The 19,431-nt window shown below is 38.4% G+C and overlaps 1 protein-coding gene across 3 annotated transcripts in view; it reads right to left on the bottom strand.

The window, feature by feature from the left end:
* kcnt2.L (potassium channel, sodium activated subfamily T, member 2 L homeolog) overlaps nt 1-19,431 on the bottom strand; it is a 197,144-nt gene that overhangs the window by 105,296 nt on the left and 72,417 nt on the right. For all 3 annotated transcript variants that reach the window (XM_041590633.1, XM_041590634.1, XM_041590635.1), the window contains exons 3-4: nt 10,073-10,172; nt 8,720-8,768 (exon numbers count right to left, since the gene is read on the bottom strand). In XM_041590633.1, the coding sequence (XP_041446567.1) occupies nt 8,720-8,768; nt 10,073-10,172 (149 nt within the window). The remainder of the gene's footprint in view (nt 1-8,719; nt 8,769-10,072; nt 10,173-19,431) is intronic.

Below are 19,431 nucleotides of genomic sequence, written 5' to 3'. Positions count from 1 at the left end.
AGCACGGGGTGCAACAGGGCAATCACCTAAATGCCAAACAAAAACATCACCACTTGGAGTTTGTGTGCATACGGCTTTAAGCCAACGTTCCTTCTCCTCAGGCTCTGCTTGGTCCTGAAGGGCTGCTAATACAGCGCTAGAGGGAACAGGAAGAGAAGGTTCTTTTACAACACATGCTTTAAACATTTTATAACACAATGCTGCTTGCTTTGCAGCTACATCAGCATAGGCATTATCTTGTGCTACAGGGTCAGAGGACCCAGTGTGGGCTTAGTACTTAATGACTGCAACCTGTTTTGTTAGTCGGATTTGGCACTACCGGATGGGCTGCAATAACAACTTCGTTAACTGCTCTGAGATCCTGAACAAACCGCCACTCATTCTTGCCGGGCTTTTTTTTTTTTTTTTTGGCAAGATGGGCATATTTACAGGGCCAATCCTATGGTTTGAACACTCCCTTATCAAGTAACCCTTGAATTATGGGGCAAATCCCCTATACCTTTGCCCTGGACAGTGGGTACTGTGAGATTTTGGGCAGGGGGGGGCCCTTTGGGTCTACTTGTATGGACACTGGTGGGATGGATGACATGAACCCAACATCTGTTGGTGATAAAGCCCACAAATCACTTGAAACACATTGTAATTTAGGAGGTACAGAATCTTCCTCCTCAGAAATTTCCTTTAGTGACAGAAGATTAGTAGTATCTAGTGCATTGGTCATCTCAGACACTTATGGAGGCAGGACAGGCACAAATACTGCATCCGGATTACAGTATATGGTGCACACTGGTTTAGAAAGAATGTCCCTACCTATGAAACTGTCAGGGATGGAGGCACTTAAAAGAAAGGCAGCTTTTGTGGATACAGGACCAATGGACACTTCCGATGGGCTTGTTTCTGCCATAGGGATAGGATTTCCTCCAACTCACACTGCCGTGACTACATTACCAGATAATGGCAGGTTTGAGTGAGTCTTTAAAACTGAGCGGGCAGCACCAGTATTCAGTAAACAAAGTTAGGGTCTTTTAATTAATAAACACTTCAATTAGGAGGTCTGGATGGTGATTAGAAGTGTTTGGAAATACTGGTACCGGGGCTGCGTCGCACCTTCAAGCAGGATTTATGAGGGATGCATTGGAATGTGAAGGGGCTGCATCTCCTGCAGGGAAAGGGCTTTCTTTGGGGATATGCACTTATATGCATAATGCCCTTGATTATTACAATTAACACAAACAACTGTCTTTTTGTCACGGTTATCTGACCTGTTCTGCTGTCTGTTAGTTATTGTTTCTGGGGTTTTGGGAATTATCCTGGAAGTTGTTAGACTGTTGCTGAACGAGTAACACCTGCTGGGGCTTAAGACAGGAGTTCTCAACTTGTGGCAACGGCAATTTTCTTTTCTAACTTCTTATGCTTCCAGGCAAGACTATGTATGCTGAGGTTACTTTGAGGATCATTTAGTAGTCCTACCACAAAGGTAATAGCATACTGGACAGCAGACTCTTTGGCATCTTGGTTAAATTTGAAAACTATTTCCCAAGAAGCTTCTGAAAGAAAAAAAATTGGTGCTTACTGTACTTTTCAGAGCATGGAAACAGACTCCGACTTGGGCTGGGTCAACAGGGTTAGTATCTCAATACATTTTGTCTAACATTTGGTAATCCCCTGGACCACAAATAATATATTGGTCTAATTAGGCTTATGAGCACCATTGACACACAAGAGTTCCTGTGCAAATTTGTGTGGATTAGTATGGGGCTGTGGAACATCTTGAAAATCCTTCTAAGATCTGTGTGTTTTTAGTTAGACGCACTTCTGCAGCGTCCCCCGTCGCCCCCCTTTTTCTCTACTTTGTATTGTACGGGCGGGGTAGAGCTTAGCTGTGGGGCTGGGGACAGCCTGCTCGTCTGTATCTGAGCTATAACTTTCAGAGAACTTATCTCTGAGCTGTTTGTCTTTTTTTTTTTTTTTTCACTGTTCTCTATTATCTAACTTAACCCTTCTGCTATCAACTTTTCTTGTTCCTCTCTTTGCTTTCTAGCTTCCTTTGATTCTTAGGCACTTTCCTGACTTTCTAGGGCACATACTTGACCCTTTACCTCTTTTGCTGCCTCTCTCTTGCTCTGAGCTATTACGGGAAACAACCCATCATAGAGTGGGGAGGCTGACGGCTCTATGTATGCCTTATGAGTTACAACCACTCAAGTCTGTGGGGCTAAAGCTTCTGATATATCACTGCTGTGCTGCGTATGTACTTAAATGCTTGTACTCTTGTCTGGTGATCCCATGTATCGTTGGGAGGAATGGCAAATGACTTACTCTCTGTAAGTGTACTCCACTTAGGCAAGTAAGCCACTACATCTTTGCCATATTCAACAGCAATCACACTACCTGGTGAATGCTCTACAGTCACTCTGCCTAGCGACTGTCTTGCGCTCACTCTCCTTGGTGAACGCGCAGAGGTGATCAGCCTCTGTTCACAATCCTCCCCGCTAGGGCGAGATGCTCCTAACGGAGTCTTACACTCATTCTGGCCAAATGCCTTAGTGAGCCTATTTCATCTCAACTAAAAAAAAATGCCCTCTTCCCTCAAGTACGCATACTATCTTGGGGTATACTGGGGTCTGACCAGGTAAGTTAGTACAATTCTTATAAGCAGCAAGAGTATAGAAAAGTTAGAACTTTTTCACTTTGCAATTAGTCCCCAATCACATGCACATTCATACAGGACACATGGTTAAGACAAACATAGATACCTCGAGTGATCACCTTGGGTCAGGCTGCTTGCACAGCAACACCCTGTCCGTTTGGAACCGGAGAAGAAAGGAGACAGAACAAGGTATGCTTACCCTGTGTGGCCACTCCTGTCCCGTTAGTTCTCCGGGTCCTCACTGTGGATGGGTGAAGTCAGCGTCTTGAGCCTGCCCGCATTATCTCCACCATTTGATAGGGAATAATCCAATAACCGGAGATCACCGAGGTAAAAGGAATAATCCAAGTTTATTATTTATATAATAAACATACACGAGCTCCGTGGGTTCTGATACACAAGTAGGTCAGAACTGAGAAACAAAAGATTGACCACACATTATATACCCTTCAGGAGAGGAACTTCAATGGGAAAAGGCCTCTCTAGGGAGAAAAGGGAGTATTGCCAAGTATCTATCATAGTGTCTCAGTGTACAATTATCTAGTGTTAGCTAGCTATGTGAACGAGAAGGGAGTAACATAGTGGGAGAGCTTCAAGGCCAGGGCACCTGCTAGAAGCAAAAGGATAACATAACATACTACTGATAAGGACCGTCTCAGATGGCACACTGTCTCCTGGGTAGTCTTGAAACAGTTCATAGAAGGGCCCCATGGGCACTTTGAAACTGCTCAGTCTACCTTGGAGGGGGGCTTAGGAATGCGAGGGGCCATCTAGGGCCTGCAAGACTTTTCCTTCCACACCAGCATGACGTCATTTCGTTACTTTGCCGATTTACTAAGGGGCGCTGGCGTAAATTCGCTAGCGAAGTGAATCTACTCTAGCGCTACTTCGCACCCTTACGCCAGGCGAAGTTGTGCTATGGCGAATGGGACGTTACTACGCTAATTCACTAACTTGCGCATTTTACTGAACGTTACCTCTTGCGCCAGACTTGCCTTCGCCACCTCAGACCAGGCAAAGTGCAATAGAGTAGATAGGGCTTGCTTCAAAAAAAGTTGAAATTTTTTCTAAGTCCCAAAAAACGCTATCGTCTTTTCCTTTTTTAAGGGTGATAGGCTGAAAAAGATCGTACATTTTTTTGGAGGTAACCTCCTTCCCCCCTACATATGGCACCTAAACTATACAGTGGGCTCATGTATAGGGCAAAATAACAACTCTATTTTATTTTATGAAGCTTTCCCAGGCTTGTGTAGTGTAATGTATTTTTTGCTACATATACGTCCATTCAACTTTAACTTGGCGCAGTATGCAAATTAGGCATCGCTAGCGTAACTTCGCTTTGCTTGACGAATTAACACTTTCCATTCACCTCCCTGAGCGCAACTACGGATTTTAGTGAATTAGCGGCGCCCTGGCGAAACTTCGCCTGGCAAATTGCGGCAAAGGCGTTGCTAGCGCATTTTCGCTGCTTAGTGAATTTGCCCCTGAGTTTTTAGATGAACAAAATGCAGTTTGCTAGAACTTGATACATAGGAACAGAAGAACCAGTGAAAACTTTAAATTCCCCTTGGTGTTGGAAGATTAGGAAATGGGGGGGATGTAATTAAAGTCGCAGACAGAAAAACAATTCACACCAATAAGAATAAAAATCCACATCTCGCAATGTAATATCGTTCCTTAAACTGTTATTGCATTGCAAATTTTAATTGCACGCTCTTAAGAAGTGCTGGAAGATGTCGTAATCTTTTGGAGCAAAATTTGCCAACGGTCTTCCACTGTCACTAAACAGTTTCGGGGTTAGCAAAAGCTATATTAAATTCACGCAAAGCAAAATTTGTTCATGTAAAGGCATGACTTGGCACATTGCGAATGCCGATGTTCTGCCCCTGACAGCAATCGTACAAAAGTTATGTCCGACCAAAGCTAGTGACAGTCTCCCTCTGAAAATTGTACGATCAGCAATACATGCAGAGATATTATCGGCAGCCGACAGAAATCTTTTAACCGAACGACCGATCTCCGCTGGATGAAAAATGTCGGGACTCTCCACACACGGTCCGAAAATCGTACGAATCCTCGATACGCACGATCAGATCTTTGCATCTATGGCCAGCTTTACTCCTGTTCCCTTCTAAGACCTTCTTCCCATATGGAACTTGGTAGGGTCAGTCAGAAACACTGGTACAGGTACCGTTAGATTTAAATGATTTTACATTGGCAATATAAGTCTGCTGTAGATTAGATTATACAAAGTTTCTAATCAGCAAGTAGAATTTAATGTAAAAAAAAAGCTTGCAGTCATTTATTAAAAGCAAACATTTAACTAAGTTTCCAGACGTGTTGTAAATGTTGTGTAAACACTGAGAACTTTATGATGTTAAAACATTAGCAGTTCTGGTTTTTTTTTTTAAATATCCAATATATTATTTCAAATTAGATGTTATAAGACACACATATTGGCTTTTGTACTAAATGTACACATTTCATGAAGTCCCAATTAATATAATTATTATAAATTGTTTAAATATGGTAGTCACATGTGTCAGAGCACCAAGGGGTACAACACTTCAACTTTTAAAGGATCATATACTAAGCATCTCTTATAGTGCAGGGTAAGTTGCACTTTACTACTTGTATTAAGTTTCTAATTCGGTGCCAAGAACAGGGTTCCGGTTATGCCTTGCTCCTACAGACATTCCTACAGTGCAAGCAAGGGCACTTGAGACTTGTACAGACTTCAATGGCAAGTTGTGCTGACAAGGGGAGTGACACAGTGATTTGCTGTTGTTGTTTTTTTAAAATTTCTACCTAATAAAAAATAGTAGTGGACATACTTTATACATAGGGTATTTGGGTATGATCAGCTTTAAAATATCTTCCCACATGGGTCATTGAATTGAGAACAGTTCTAAAATATCTAAAATGTGTTAAATGGGACAATTTTTTAACTATTCATATTATGGGTTATCTTCCAAAGCAGAGGATAAATATGATTCAGGAGAATATGTGCGAGATCACTATCTTCACTTTGCATTGGAATTCTAGAACAGATGTCAGATATGATCAACCTAGTGCGTGAATCGTTGTGACATTTGTGAATGTTTTTGTTTCTGTCCCTTCTGCAATGATATAAAAGCATCTGCTTTCATCCAATTCCATTCTGACTTATGCTACGAGACTTGAGTTGAGTCTGAAGAATAAGAATCTAATGAGAGAAGTATCCCCCGGGCACATTTGATGGAAGGTAATGAAAACACCTGTGAAATTGGATAGAAATAGAAAGCCCAAAACAAAGAATCTTATAGGATATACATGTAAATGATATATTTTTATTGGGCAGAACCATTATAGTGTTATATACAGTATGCTATAAATGAGGAGTTGCAGCAGTCAAACTGGAGCTCATTCAAGAACAACTGTATATAAATGGGTGATAGGGTATCCGTCAACCTTATGGCAACTTACTGGCCATAATAATACTGTATATACAGGTATGGGACCTGTTATCCAGAATACTTGGGACCTGGCGTTTTCTGAATAATGGATCTTTCTGTAATTTGGGTCTTCCAGCCTTAAGCCTACTGGATATTCATTTAAAGATTAAATAAACCCAATAGGCTGGTTTTGCTTCCAATAAGGATTAATTATATCTTAGTTGGGATTAAGTAAAAGCTACTGTTTTATTATTACAGAGAAAAGGATTATTTGGATAAAATGGAGTCTATGGGAGACAGTCATTCCCTAATTCGGAGCTTTCTGGATATCGGGTTTCTGGATAAGGGATCCTATACCTGTATTCTCAACCTATCCTTTATATTTTAATTCAGAGCACCCTGTAGGGCACAAAGCCAATGTGATTTCAGTAGCAATTATTTTTGCCACCTATAAAAATCAGCTCAAAAAGGTGGAATATGCAGACATAACTTCTGACTCCCTATCCATCCTTTCCTTTTTTTACTAATGTTTCCATTTCTGGTCCATCAATTTTAGTAGATGCTTGACAATTATTCTTTTCTCTTTCCAACAATTTGTTTTCAGAACATGAAGAATGTTAAATAAAGATGACAGATTGAATTTGTGATTAAGATAAATTAGCTCCACATACATTTAATACAAGACACTGAAGATGACATTAGTAACACATTTATCATGCTTCTTCATTTTATTATTAAACTGTGATTTATTTTCAGGTTTTCCCTTGTCTGCAGTTAACTGGAACTGAAATTGTTAGATAGTACCTGTAAAGAGCACACTCTGTCTCCTTATACTTGGAATTTACATTTTAGTTTTCCACTGCGTGACCATTCAATTTTAATTAGGGTTTTTGTAAAATCATTATTTAAACAAAACTTTGAATGCCACTTTTTCTTTCTGTAAAACCTAGACCTTTTTGTAGAAAACCTGCTTCTTTTGGGTCACACTTTTTAACTTCTGTTTTATAGAAACAACATAATTAGGTAGCATTAAATAATAAAGCAATATAAAACTACGATTATGCTATGATTATGTGTAATATAATATTGGACATCTGTCATATCTAGAGCAAGAGTAACAGGCATGGGTTAATTTTTACTTACTGAATGAACAGTAAACAGAATCATTTTCTTTTAAGGACATGAGAGGGAATATTGACAACATAGATGGAAATCTTAGGTAGGTATAAAAATAGAATACATTTTCTTATGTATAAGCATCTTATAAAAACAATGTTACATTCATATACATACTTTAAGTGATTAAGACATAGCAACATTATTTTTACAAAACAACATTCCAGGTTACCAGAGACTGTTAACGTGCATAACATTTATAAAGTGTTTGTGATTGAAGAATTTTAACAATACAATGTACAATGTTGGCTAATTAGGATAATTATGTGTACAGAGAAACACGGTCAGCTTTGTAGATTATTTTCTCATGGTGACGGATTTCATTTTGGGGGAAAATAGCAAATGGATTATTGCAAGACCTTTAGCAGCCATTATTTGACATATGTAAAACAAGGAATGTCCAGTATTTTTTTTTTTTTGTGGACAATGGTGCATTTTAAATGATCAAAGAAAGAAAGTCATGTACAAGTTAAAGAGAAAGAGTAATCCCCCATTTCCTTGTTTATTCCAAAACTTCGGTTTATTTTAAACTTGTGATGTTTCATCTGACAAAATTAGGATAGACCTATGGGCAATTATACTGAAATAATATTTAGTAAAAGGATTGTTATATAGACTAAGGGGAGAAGACTCTGAGCAAGGCTGGTACAGGGTGACCCAGCCTTTTAGCTGCTTTAAATATGAAAATAATGTAAGTTAAATTATGACTCAAAAGACATTCAGAACATTATGAATTGTAAAATGTTTTTTTTCTGCAGTCATATGTAAATATGTAAATTTTTTTTCAGCAAAACATGCCTTCACTCCTTACTAATCAGCCAAGCGATTGAAGTGTCAGCCTGAGCAGCATCTACAAAGCTGGAACCCTAATGCCCTTCCAAATGGGTCTGGGTTTCAAGATTCATAGACAATTTTATGTGGTTTCCAGAAAAAAAAATTTACACTAAAAAAAACAAACAAACATGGAGTACCAAAATGCTATTTTCATGCTGCCACGATAAATAATCAGTATTTCCCTGTTAAATAATTGCCTCCAGCAGCTGACAATAATCTTAAGAACACCATTTCACAATATATTTTTATTGAAGTGATATAGTAAACTATGTATAGGCAACATTCACTCACAGCATTTTGCCCTTATGTTGTTAGTGTTATTTCAAGATGCCTGTGGTCAGTTTAACCATGTCCTTGAGTTCAGAACTACAATGTAACATCCTGAGAGCAGTTTCTTATAAGCTTGTCTTTGTGTGCTGTGACCATAAAAAGACTAAATAAACTCATTGTCATTTCTTAGTGAGATCAGAATCCATGTAGCTCTTGTCAAATAGACTTTAAACTTAAGCTTTTATTATGTTTTATCTCAAGAGGTCTCTAGTAACTGAATTCCCTTGTTTAATTAGCACTAAAAGTGTTTTTGGTTTTCTGCATTAATATTTATACATTTATATTTGTGTATTACCTGCATTCCCCATACAGGAAGGCTTCTGTTCACCCATATTATAGAAGACCTAAGGAAAATTAAGGGATAAATATCAAACAATATTCTGCAACCAAACAATATGCAACAATGGGCATTATTTGTTATATGAGTTGTAATGAAAACTTTTTAACATTTGTATTTTCATATAACAAAAAAAAAATTTGTTTTTAATAGGATGCATTACATTTCAGCTGTGCCTGGATGACCAGAATATACATTGAGCTGAACTCTCCTCAACAGTGCAGGAACTCTCTCTCACTTAAAGGAGGACCAAACCCTTTATATTAAAATCCCCTATCATCCTACCCTACATAGACCCCCCCTCCCTGCTCCCCACCCCCGGCCTAGGTGATACCCTCGGTAAATGCCCCTAACTCTTTCCTTACCCCTCATTGCAGATTCAGCGCAACGGGCCATCTTTTTCTCTTCGGTAATCTTCGTGAAGTAAGCACCGTATCGGTGCATGGGCAGTTGGAGTCTTATGGTTTTTGACAACTGTGCTTGCATTCAAAGTGACAGAAATAGCTGAAGTGCCGGAAGAAGACCCAAATATTACCAAAGAGAAGAAGATGGCACCCGTGAACTCCGATGCACTGAATCTACAACGAGGGGTAAGTAAAGAGTTAGGGGCTTTGTGTTTGCATTTGCAATACCAGTTCTGTCTATTTGATTTAAATTGCATTTTATGGCATTAGAGGTGCATGGGTAAATTGAAGGGTGAAATTTCATACAGCAGGCAGGAATAAAAGTGGATAAAATTGGATATGAAATAAATTGTGCAATGATTCCCTTGATAATGAACAAGGTAATGGTTGTTTCCCATCATATAGAAAGTTCATTGTGCTGATCTAGTCCATTTCGCTTTGCCACAAAATTTGCAAATTTCCCGCGAAATTCACATAACAGGCGAAAAATAAGCAAAATGCGAATTTTGACGCTGGTGACAATTCAACGGTATCAAAATTGACGCCGGCAACAATTTTGATGCTGGCGACATTTGACGCACATTAAAGCCAATGAGCGTCCGTTTAATTGTTGCCGGCATCGGAACTGTCAAATTTTTTTTTTTCATGGCAAATACTCGCACCTGCCGAATAAATTCACCCATCACTAATTATGACTTTATTTATCCAACCCACAACAGTCCCCAATAATAATAATTTAAATTGCACAGTAGTTTTATTTTAACCACTAGACTCGCAACATTTTTATGTGTCATTCATCCACAGGTCACCTCAAACCTAACCTTACAATTGGTCAATGTTTGCCGATTGTGTCTCTTAAATAGTTTTACATGGACCTTTAAAGGGAATAAGTATTAAGCATTTTTACCATCCATCGCCTTTAGAAGGGTTATCAAGCAGGACACGCACTATATAGAGCATGCAGCTGAGGAGCTTTAATGAGAAGTTGAACAGCCGGATTCTGAGACCTGTAAAACAGACAAAAGAAACAATTCAGTACTCAGTTTACTAAATTATATTTCATATTTCTTAGATACTGTACATTATGCCTAGGAGAATTGATAATTAGATCAAATACATTTGGCTTGGAATAAAAGCTTTAGTACAGTAGGATAGTATTGTTGCTTTAAATGAGTTCATTTAGATTGTATAATTCATTTTGCACTATTAATTAAGACATTAATTGGTATTATATAGCTACCCTGTAAAACCAATGCTAGCTCACTGGAAGTCCAGCTACGTGTACTTCAATATTTCTATTTTCAAAACCATTCGGAATAGCTCCACATATCTGAGATTATTTGTCCACTCTATTATAAATCTGGACAGCACATCTATAGATTATACCGCAGCACTGGATACAATATTGCATCTGACTTCTTACCATATTCAAACTGTATATTCTTCACATTAGTAGACACTCAATCCTGTGCAAATTTTTTTGTGAGCTGTAAAATAAACATTCCTAGTTTGGATAGATGTCTTCTGCCAGGAATGTAATTGATACACACTAGTGACTACTAGAAGTATAAAATACAATTATTTGTTGTTGATTTAATAATGCACCAGATAGCTTCCAATTACTCGTCTAAAAGCTGTTTGAACAAAATTACAGTTAGGGTTGCCATCTTTGGGCTTTTGGAACTCTGGGCAGGGTGGTAGACAGTGATGTCAGGGAGGCAGGGCTGTGACATCATTGGACAGAATGAGTGATATCAGAGGGAACATGACGTCAGGTGGCTGGATTATGATGTTTGCCACGTCAATCAGTGTGAGTCCTGTCCTGACTTCCTAATTTATAAAAACAGGCACTTTTTTCTGGACAGGTGGCAATTCTAACTGTAGTCTTAAAATCCCAGATACCAGGGGTAATTTAGGACAATTACTACAGTTATACCCATTAATGCAGCACTGTATTCTTGATTGGTGGGTGACATGTAGGCCTATAACTTGCACTTGATTCATGACAAGTGATAAGGATAGGGCTTCCTTGCAGCCATTGGCAATGTGCTCTGCACCTAGCATTAAAATGCCAATACGAATGCCCTTTACGTGGGACAGCATACCATCCACAACTCCTTTTCTAAGGTAAGGGTTGAAATGTGTGAAGGCTTGGGTTTTTGGTTAACAATAGTTCCATCATTATTCCTTTTAAATATAAGCCATGTCAATTTGCAATGGCCTTAGCTCATGTGTCCTTTTGTTTCATCTTTATTGATAGCTAAAGCACTGTGTGTGGACTGTTGGCCTTAGAGAATAAAAAGTCTAGACAGGCCAATAAGCTCTTATGTGCAGTGAAAATATTTGTTCCTGCAAATACCCATTGTTTTCCTGAAGCAAGCTGCCCTTTTGACACCCACACAGCTATCTGAAGCCAAATAAAATGCTCTTATTGGTATGCGAGCGTGTTTCAACAACAATGTCTTGTTTATCAGTATCAACTTTCACAAATACAAACAAACATATTTTAGGTCCTGCATCAAAGCTTATTCTTTGCCGAATAATAATCTTCCTGTAGGCCCTGGCAGGAACCACAGTGTCTGTTTTGTTGTCTCGGGTGTATCGTTACGCACGCCGTCTGCAGTCCATAAAATGATTAATAAGCTACACATCCTGGGGAATAATTCTCATTAAAAACAAATGATACGGAAATTCTGTTGCTAAGAGATTTAAAAGAAAAATAGCTATTCTTGCTTTCTTCCCAATATTGAATGTAATGGTGAGCTTGATAGACAAATCATGATGAATTTCATTTTGATTATACTGCTCAGATAAAAAAGATAATTTTAGAGTATTCTCCGAGAATTGCTATTATTTTTTTTCTTATACTGCACAGAGATATGCATGAGGCACTGTTCTTGAGCTGATAAACACTAACTAGAAAATAAGGTGTGTTTACAACATACTAATAGAAAAGTTATTTAAAGTACAGTTGGGACCTGTTATCCAGAATGCTTGGGACCTGGGGCTTTCTGGATAATGGATCTTTCAGTAATAGAAAATCATGTAAATATTAAATAAACCCAGTAGGCTGATTCTGCTTCTAGTAAGGATCCATTTTATCTTAATAAAAAGCAAAGGTACTGTATTATTATTACAGAGAAAAAGTAAATACATTTTAAAAATGTGGATTATTTGGATAAAATGGAGTCTATGGGAGACGGCCTTTACGCAATGTGGAGCTTTCTGGATAATGGGTTTACCGGATAACGGATATTACAAATTTGATACTCTTTAGCCATATGGCAGTTTTCAGAACTGTCTCAAAACTGTGTAGATCCCAAACCCACTCCTAAATCTGCAGTAATCCGCTCCAAAACCAGTCTTTACCACAAAGAGTGTGCAGAGGGCTTTCTATTCATTCTTTGTGCCCCAATTTAAATGGAGTCAACAGCAGTGGTGGTATTTTACATTTAAAGCTCTTGCCAAATTGTTCTGTTCTAGCTAATATATATATGTTAACATAATATCCTTATATGTATATATATGACAAGCTTTCGGTCCAGATAAAGAACATTTGCTTTCTAACTCAGTCAGATTGGCTATTTGTACATGGCTAGATAAACGGCTGGTGAAATGCAATCATATTCAATGGGACATTAAATTTGGTGTGCTGGGTCCAGATTTAAACAATCTGCTTAGTAATTACTTGTTTTTGTGTCAATGACACAAAACTCTGGCCAATAACTCTATCAGGGATGTACTAGATATATTTTTTTAATTTGGCTAAATCCCAAAGTCCTTTGTGCAGGAATCATCCAGATTCAGGACAGATTTAGAAGCCTAATTTAAATATTCTTGTGGCCAAATTTGGGGATGTTCACGCTGGAGAAGAGGCGCTTAAGGGGTGATATGATGACTATGTATAAATATATAAAGGGATCATATAATAATCTCTCTAATGCTTTATTTACCAGTAGGTCTTTCCAGCTGACACAAGGTCACCCATTCCGATTAGAAGAAAAGAGGTTCCGCCTAAATATTCAGAAGGGGTTTTTTACAGTGAGAGAGCAGTGAGATGTGGAATTCTCTCCCTGAATCAGTTGTACAGGCTGATACATTAGATAGCTTTAAGAAGGGGTTGGATGGCTTTTTAGCAAGGGAGGGAATACAGGGTTATGGGAGATAGCTCATAGTCCAAGTTGATCCAGGGACTAGTCCAATTGCCATTTTGGAGTCAGGAAGGAATTTTTCCCCCTCTGAGGCAAATTGGTGAGGCTTCAGATGGGTTTTTTTTTGCCTTCCTCTTGATCAACTGGCAGTTAGGCAGGTTAAAAAAAGTTAAAAGGTTGAACTTGATGGACGAGTGTTTCAACCTAACTTACTATGTTACTATGTGTCATTTTCCAACATCAAAAATGTACGCAAAATGCGAGAGGTAGTTTTATGTTTTTATTAGGGTTTGGATTCAGTCCAGCCAGGCGCTTGAATTCAGCTGAATCCGGATCCTGCAAAAAATAAAATGACTGAATAGTCACTACATACTATCCACGACATGTCCTACTGCAAGGAGACAAAATAAACATCTCAGCATCTAAATAGCATCTAACTGAAAAAATATAGTGTTATATACATAAACTGTAGCAGTAAATGCCAGTTCGCAGCAGTTCACAGGTGGAGCTGCATTTTTGATCTCCGGCAATCAAAAAGAGAAACACTAAAATAAAGAGAGCGAACACAAGGCCAACTAAGTTAATAAAGGGTTAAGTATATCGTACCCATATCTGCTTGCCACTTCAAAAGATAGCTGATTTAAAGGATATTAATACTCATAAGGGCTAATCATAAGGGCTATATTGCTCAAGTGTTGCCATAAGCAACTAATCAGGTATTTGCTTTAATTTTACAACTTGAAGTAGACTATGACAATTGCTGATGGCTGCAATTGTACAGTTTAGGATATATGTTTTATCAGCCCCATAGTACATGATAAATGAGTCTTGAATGGATATTGTCATCCATAGTAAAAGTTTTACCATTATACATCATAGTGGAGTAGAAACAATGGCCAGCATGAAGCTGCCAGCCATAACAGCCATGCCAGGTTACTAAATACAGACAAATCTGCCATAAGTGGTGAACTAATTCAGTTTAATACATGTACAATGTATGGTATCCTCAAATCCAGATCCCAGCCTCGGCTCACACTACTTTCTATAACAACCACCTTTTGTTTCGGGAGGAGCCCTCTGCTACTTGGATGCCGCCAGGTCTTAAAGTGAGAGAACCAAGGGGGGAGTTCTGGGCAGGCAAGGGAATAGTAATGTATACAGGACTGATTGGGAACAAGGAGCCGTGGTCGATACTGATCAGGCAGTGCAGTACAGAATCTGGAACCAGGAGTGTAGTCAAGACACATGCCACGGTCAAAATGAACAGTAACACTGTACAAAGTCAGGATCCGAGAGTATAGACAGAAACAGGCAAAGGTCGGTACAGGCAGCGAACAAGCAGTAATCAGGGACAGGCAGAGGTCAAAACACATAATCAGACCCAGGAACTATCAGGAAATTGACCTATGTTGGTCAATGAGTCAGTGCAGAGCAGGGGTTTTAAAGGCAGCCTAATGGCTTACACTGATCACTTGTGGCCGGACTAGCAACAGGTAAAACAAGCCATGCCTACCTGCAAGTACAAAGATAGGTAATAGGAGTGAACCAAGACCTTAGCTGTCTGCTCAAATAGGGTTGAGGTAACGCAGACAGCATGGAAACACCAGGTCACTCGTTCCACTCCAGGCAGGATGTTACAACATGGCACAACACACACTTTTCCATGATAAAAAATGCCACTTGCACTGTCAACATATGTAATGGGTTAAGCAAACCAAGAACTGAAGAACATCAAATCCTGTGTTTGTCTCAGCACTTGCCCCTCTCCATTCACATACCAGGGTTAAAACCATATATCCGCTAGTAAGTGAATGGGGAGAGAACTGGAGAAAAAGCAAGTACGGAGAAAAACTGTGGGTCCCCTGCTCACCCAGCCAAACAGATGCAGCAGGTAATTTGCATTACCTATAATTACTGTTCCCACCAAACTACAAATACAGAACCAAGATAATTGGCATCACTGCTTCACTTTGAAACAGAGCAGGAGTCTGGCTACAAGGCAGGACAGCACTTTTTATTTTGTGTTTGCTGAATAATTTTGTTATCTGAGGCAAACAACAGTAAATTTCTGCTTTCTGGCTCATAAAGACACTGCCGTTGCATGTTTTTGACTCACCATTAACCTGCCTTAAATGCCTGTCACCCATGAGCAATAGATCTGTAACCCTGTTGACTTTATCATTAAAGATCATGTCAGATTTATTTTTTAGAAACAACTTCTCTCTTTTCCACACGCTCCCACACTGATGAGGAAATCTGATACGTTGCCACTTTTTTACATCTAATAATCCACCTGGCATACTGAGAAGCACAAACTGATGAAGAAAACATGTAGTTTTCTACCAAACAACAGCTGTTGCTGCACAAAGCCAGGTTGGTGACATATTTCAAGCATAAATTTAGAATGATGTATCATCTGCTCTGGCATTCCACAATTAACTAAGGAGACTCCATTATTATTTTTTTCTGTACAGCGAAATAAAGATATAATTGTATGTAAATAACAGCACAAATAAGCCTGTGTTTATTTGAAAAGCATGTGTCTAATGCCTGTTTCAATCTCAGTATTCATGTTACAGGGCAACCCTTTTGAAATAAAAAAAAAATAACAAAAGTGGTATAAAGGTGATACCTTTATTGGCTAACTAATATAATCTTAACAAGCTTTCAGAACATTTTAGTTCCCTTTTCAAGTTGATTACAATGAAGCTGTGGTGTTCTCTGGCATATATACAACATTCAGCTCATAGGTCAAATGACCAATAAAAAGGAATATCAATCTATGTGTGAGGTGGCAAAGTCATTAAGGAGGGGATCTGCCAGAGACAAGCAGATAAGGTACAAGATAATGTGGATCAAAGAGGCTGAGTATAAATTAGGGCTGAATTATTGGAGTGTAGAATGAAGAATTCCATATGATCTCTTAGTCCAAATCCAGACATGATGGTATTTCTGACCTAGTGCAGTCCTTTCTTAGTCTACATAATTATCCATAATTCCAAGGCCCAGATTTAGTCCATTCTTCAGAATTAAAAGTTTTCATTAATTTATATTCCCACACTTTTTTTTTTTGTTATTTTTTTTTTTTTATTTCAAAAGGGTTGCCCTGAAACATTTTTTTCACACTGTACAGCAACCTTACCTGCAATCTCAGTATTACTCACTGTTCCAGCAACTGAGTACTATAAATTTCAGCATGGGTATTTTAGGTCTCTGATGATAAACCATGCATTAAGATGTGTACTGTGAAGTAAGATGCTGGGACAAACGTGCGCTCCAAATATATACCATAAATACCAGGCTACCTGGTGATATAAAGTTTAAGTCAGTTTATCTGCCTTTGGGCTTCCATGCTGGAGCCATACACTGCTATTAGATTTTGCATTCGTGTTTCAGCCAATTATTTTAAACAGTACTTTTCAAACTGATCTCTTGGGTTCTGCCAGTAGTCTCACTAAATACAGAAGCTTTCAGCTGTGTTATCTGTTGTAAATAACAAAGTATCCTCATCCTTGCTACTGACATATCCACTGCTGATTTCAAGAGTTCCCCTGTATTTTTCCAATAAACATGGAATTGTGTCAGTAAGAGATATAGGAGAAGTCTTTACTGTAACAGAAGATATTCACACACCTCATTCTCCACACACACAAGCTCTAAAACCAGAAATGAGATGCCTTAACCGTCACTTAAAGAATTAGGAGGAGACTGCTTCATGTCTGTATGGCCAAATATGCATTCAGAAACACTTTTAAAATAACAGACACAGCCTAATAATTCAGAGCTATAATTCTAAACTAGCAGCATATTTAGATCTCTCCAGAAATTAGAACATGGCTAAGGAGAGGGTAGGACATAAAGAACAATCACACAAGATAACCATCAAAGTTGAGGTGAGAAGGGCCAAAAGGAGCTGGAAAACCCTATTATGCATTGCAAAATGCAAGAAAAGCCTTCTTGCAACAGAAGGTATTCATATACTAATATAACATAAAGTGCTAGCTGTCAACCAGGGTAATGGTATTTCTTTTTTAACACATCCATTATATCACCTAATATTGTTACTGCTATTGCACAGCAAAGCTTGGCATGTTCCCTATTGTGGGTAAGTAGTTTCTGGGTCAGCAATTACAAAGTTTTTTTCTTTTATGTACATAGTTCTGTACAATGCATGTTTCTAGCACAAAAGCATAACTGTCAGATTCCTAATGTTCAGAGCACATCTGCATTCAAGTGGAAGTGATCTTTGTGGCTATTCTGTCAACAGCAGGCAGAGATAAGACATTCTTCTTGGTAATTATATATATAAAAAACAAGGAAACAGAAATCTGTAGTTCATGGTGTCCATTGAGACCTTGGTCTACATTTGCTTTTCTACTGTAACAGTAAAATGTACATTTAGTCTAGTTCATCAAATACTCAGTCATTCGCATATCCCACTATCAATATTCAGAGTTCCTATAGGTGCAGAAATGCATCAGAACGAAGCTGAAAGACAATAGACTAGATGGCACAATATTCTCAGGAAACTAAAAGTCACAACAGTTCAGGATCCCTACACGGTTACCCTACCACAAAAAGAAATAAAGCTGAGTCAGGAGTAGTTAAAAATATTAAAAGCTAGAGCTAAGAAGGGCAGAGATGAAGTGCTAGACCAGGAATAAGAAGGAGAAACTAGTGACTTCCTGTAATTCCAAACAACACACATTTGCATTTTGTACAGAGTTTGTAAATTACAGAACTCCAGTATTGCAAACTGCCCTACTCTTTCATTGTGTCAACAACGCTACAAAGCTACACTTCAACTGAGCTAAGAAAGTGGTCGTCCTTTTGTATAATGGGCTGTTAGGGGGGAAAAGAAATTATTTCATACACCCTTACAAATAAATTGCAACTAATTTCTTTGTCACAAATGTGCTCTGTGCAAATGATTGTGGCTGAGAAGTCTCAGGATAGAAAGAAGAACCCTATATAATGCACTAGAGAAAACTGTCTGGGGCTCATTTTTCAACACTATGCAAATTTTCAGCTGGGCAGGATACCACAGCAGCCAATCAGTGATTAGTTTTTTTTCCTTCCAGCAGCAGGTAGCACAATGAAAACATATAATTGATTGGTTGCCCAGGTGCAAATTTAGTATAGAATAATATTCCTTAGTGCATAAAGTTCAAAATGCATCTTCGGTCAGAAAGGTTAAACTGATAATGCATAAATAAATATAAGGGCTTATTGGTCTGACAAAGGGGCGTGTTCCATTAACATGTAGGGTTTATCCCTCTTGCATGGAGTCCTGTATGCTGGTAATTTATTTTTTTTCCTGTTGAATTTGGAGGGTGCCAATCCTTGATACTGTCCTTTTTAGAGAGGCCAGGGTGTGCTGGTGGGTTATCATTTGTAAGAACAGTAGCTAACTTGTGCTCTTAGGTACAGGAGGGTACAAAAAACATGTAAGGTGGCCATTTTGGGGTATTTACTATTTTTAAATATGCTAACTTAATAAAAATTTGATTTTTTTTATAATTAGCAGTTCACAGGATTTCTTTTGTTAAATTAACTTGTGCTCTTTCCCTAAAGTGATTTGCACATAAAACCACTTTTATTAAAGGTGCTTGCTTCAAAATGCCCTCCTTGCACTTCTATATATTTGCAGTCAGTCCTTCCTATCTTCTGTTCCAATTCGGGCACCACTGCTCCTATTGATGCAGACGAAACCTGGAGCTATTGCTACCTCCTACCTAGGCAGTAGCTCCAGGGTTCCCTTTGTGCCCACATAGCAAACACTGCAAACTACAGTATCAAAATGTTTAGCATTTTGCATACATTTTGATGAATCAGACATAATTGCAGTAGATGCAGCACAATTGTGTCAAGAGAATTGCCTGTTTGCATCCTCAATGATGCAGGAATTCTGGGAATAAATTGTGGATTGTGGGAAAAAACATGGCAATTAAGTTCAAAATTACTCTTTGCTCACTGCACCTAGGAAAGTGAATGTACCCTATAAAGTATTAGGTGTTTATAAGAAAACTTTCCTTAAAAAGTGATACATGTTTTCAAAAAACTGATAAGAAAATAGGAGCTATATTTATTTATAGTACATCCAACCACTGGCAGA

This window comes from Xenopus laevis, chromosome 4L (assembly GCF_017654675.1).
Source record: "Xenopus laevis strain J_2021 chromosome 4L, Xenopus_laevis_v10.1, whole genome shotgun sequence".
In the NCBI taxonomy this organism is placed as follows: Eukaryota; Metazoa; Chordata; class Amphibia; order Anura; family Pipidae; genus Xenopus; species Xenopus laevis.
This window is presented reverse-complemented; position numbering and strand designations above follow the sequence as displayed.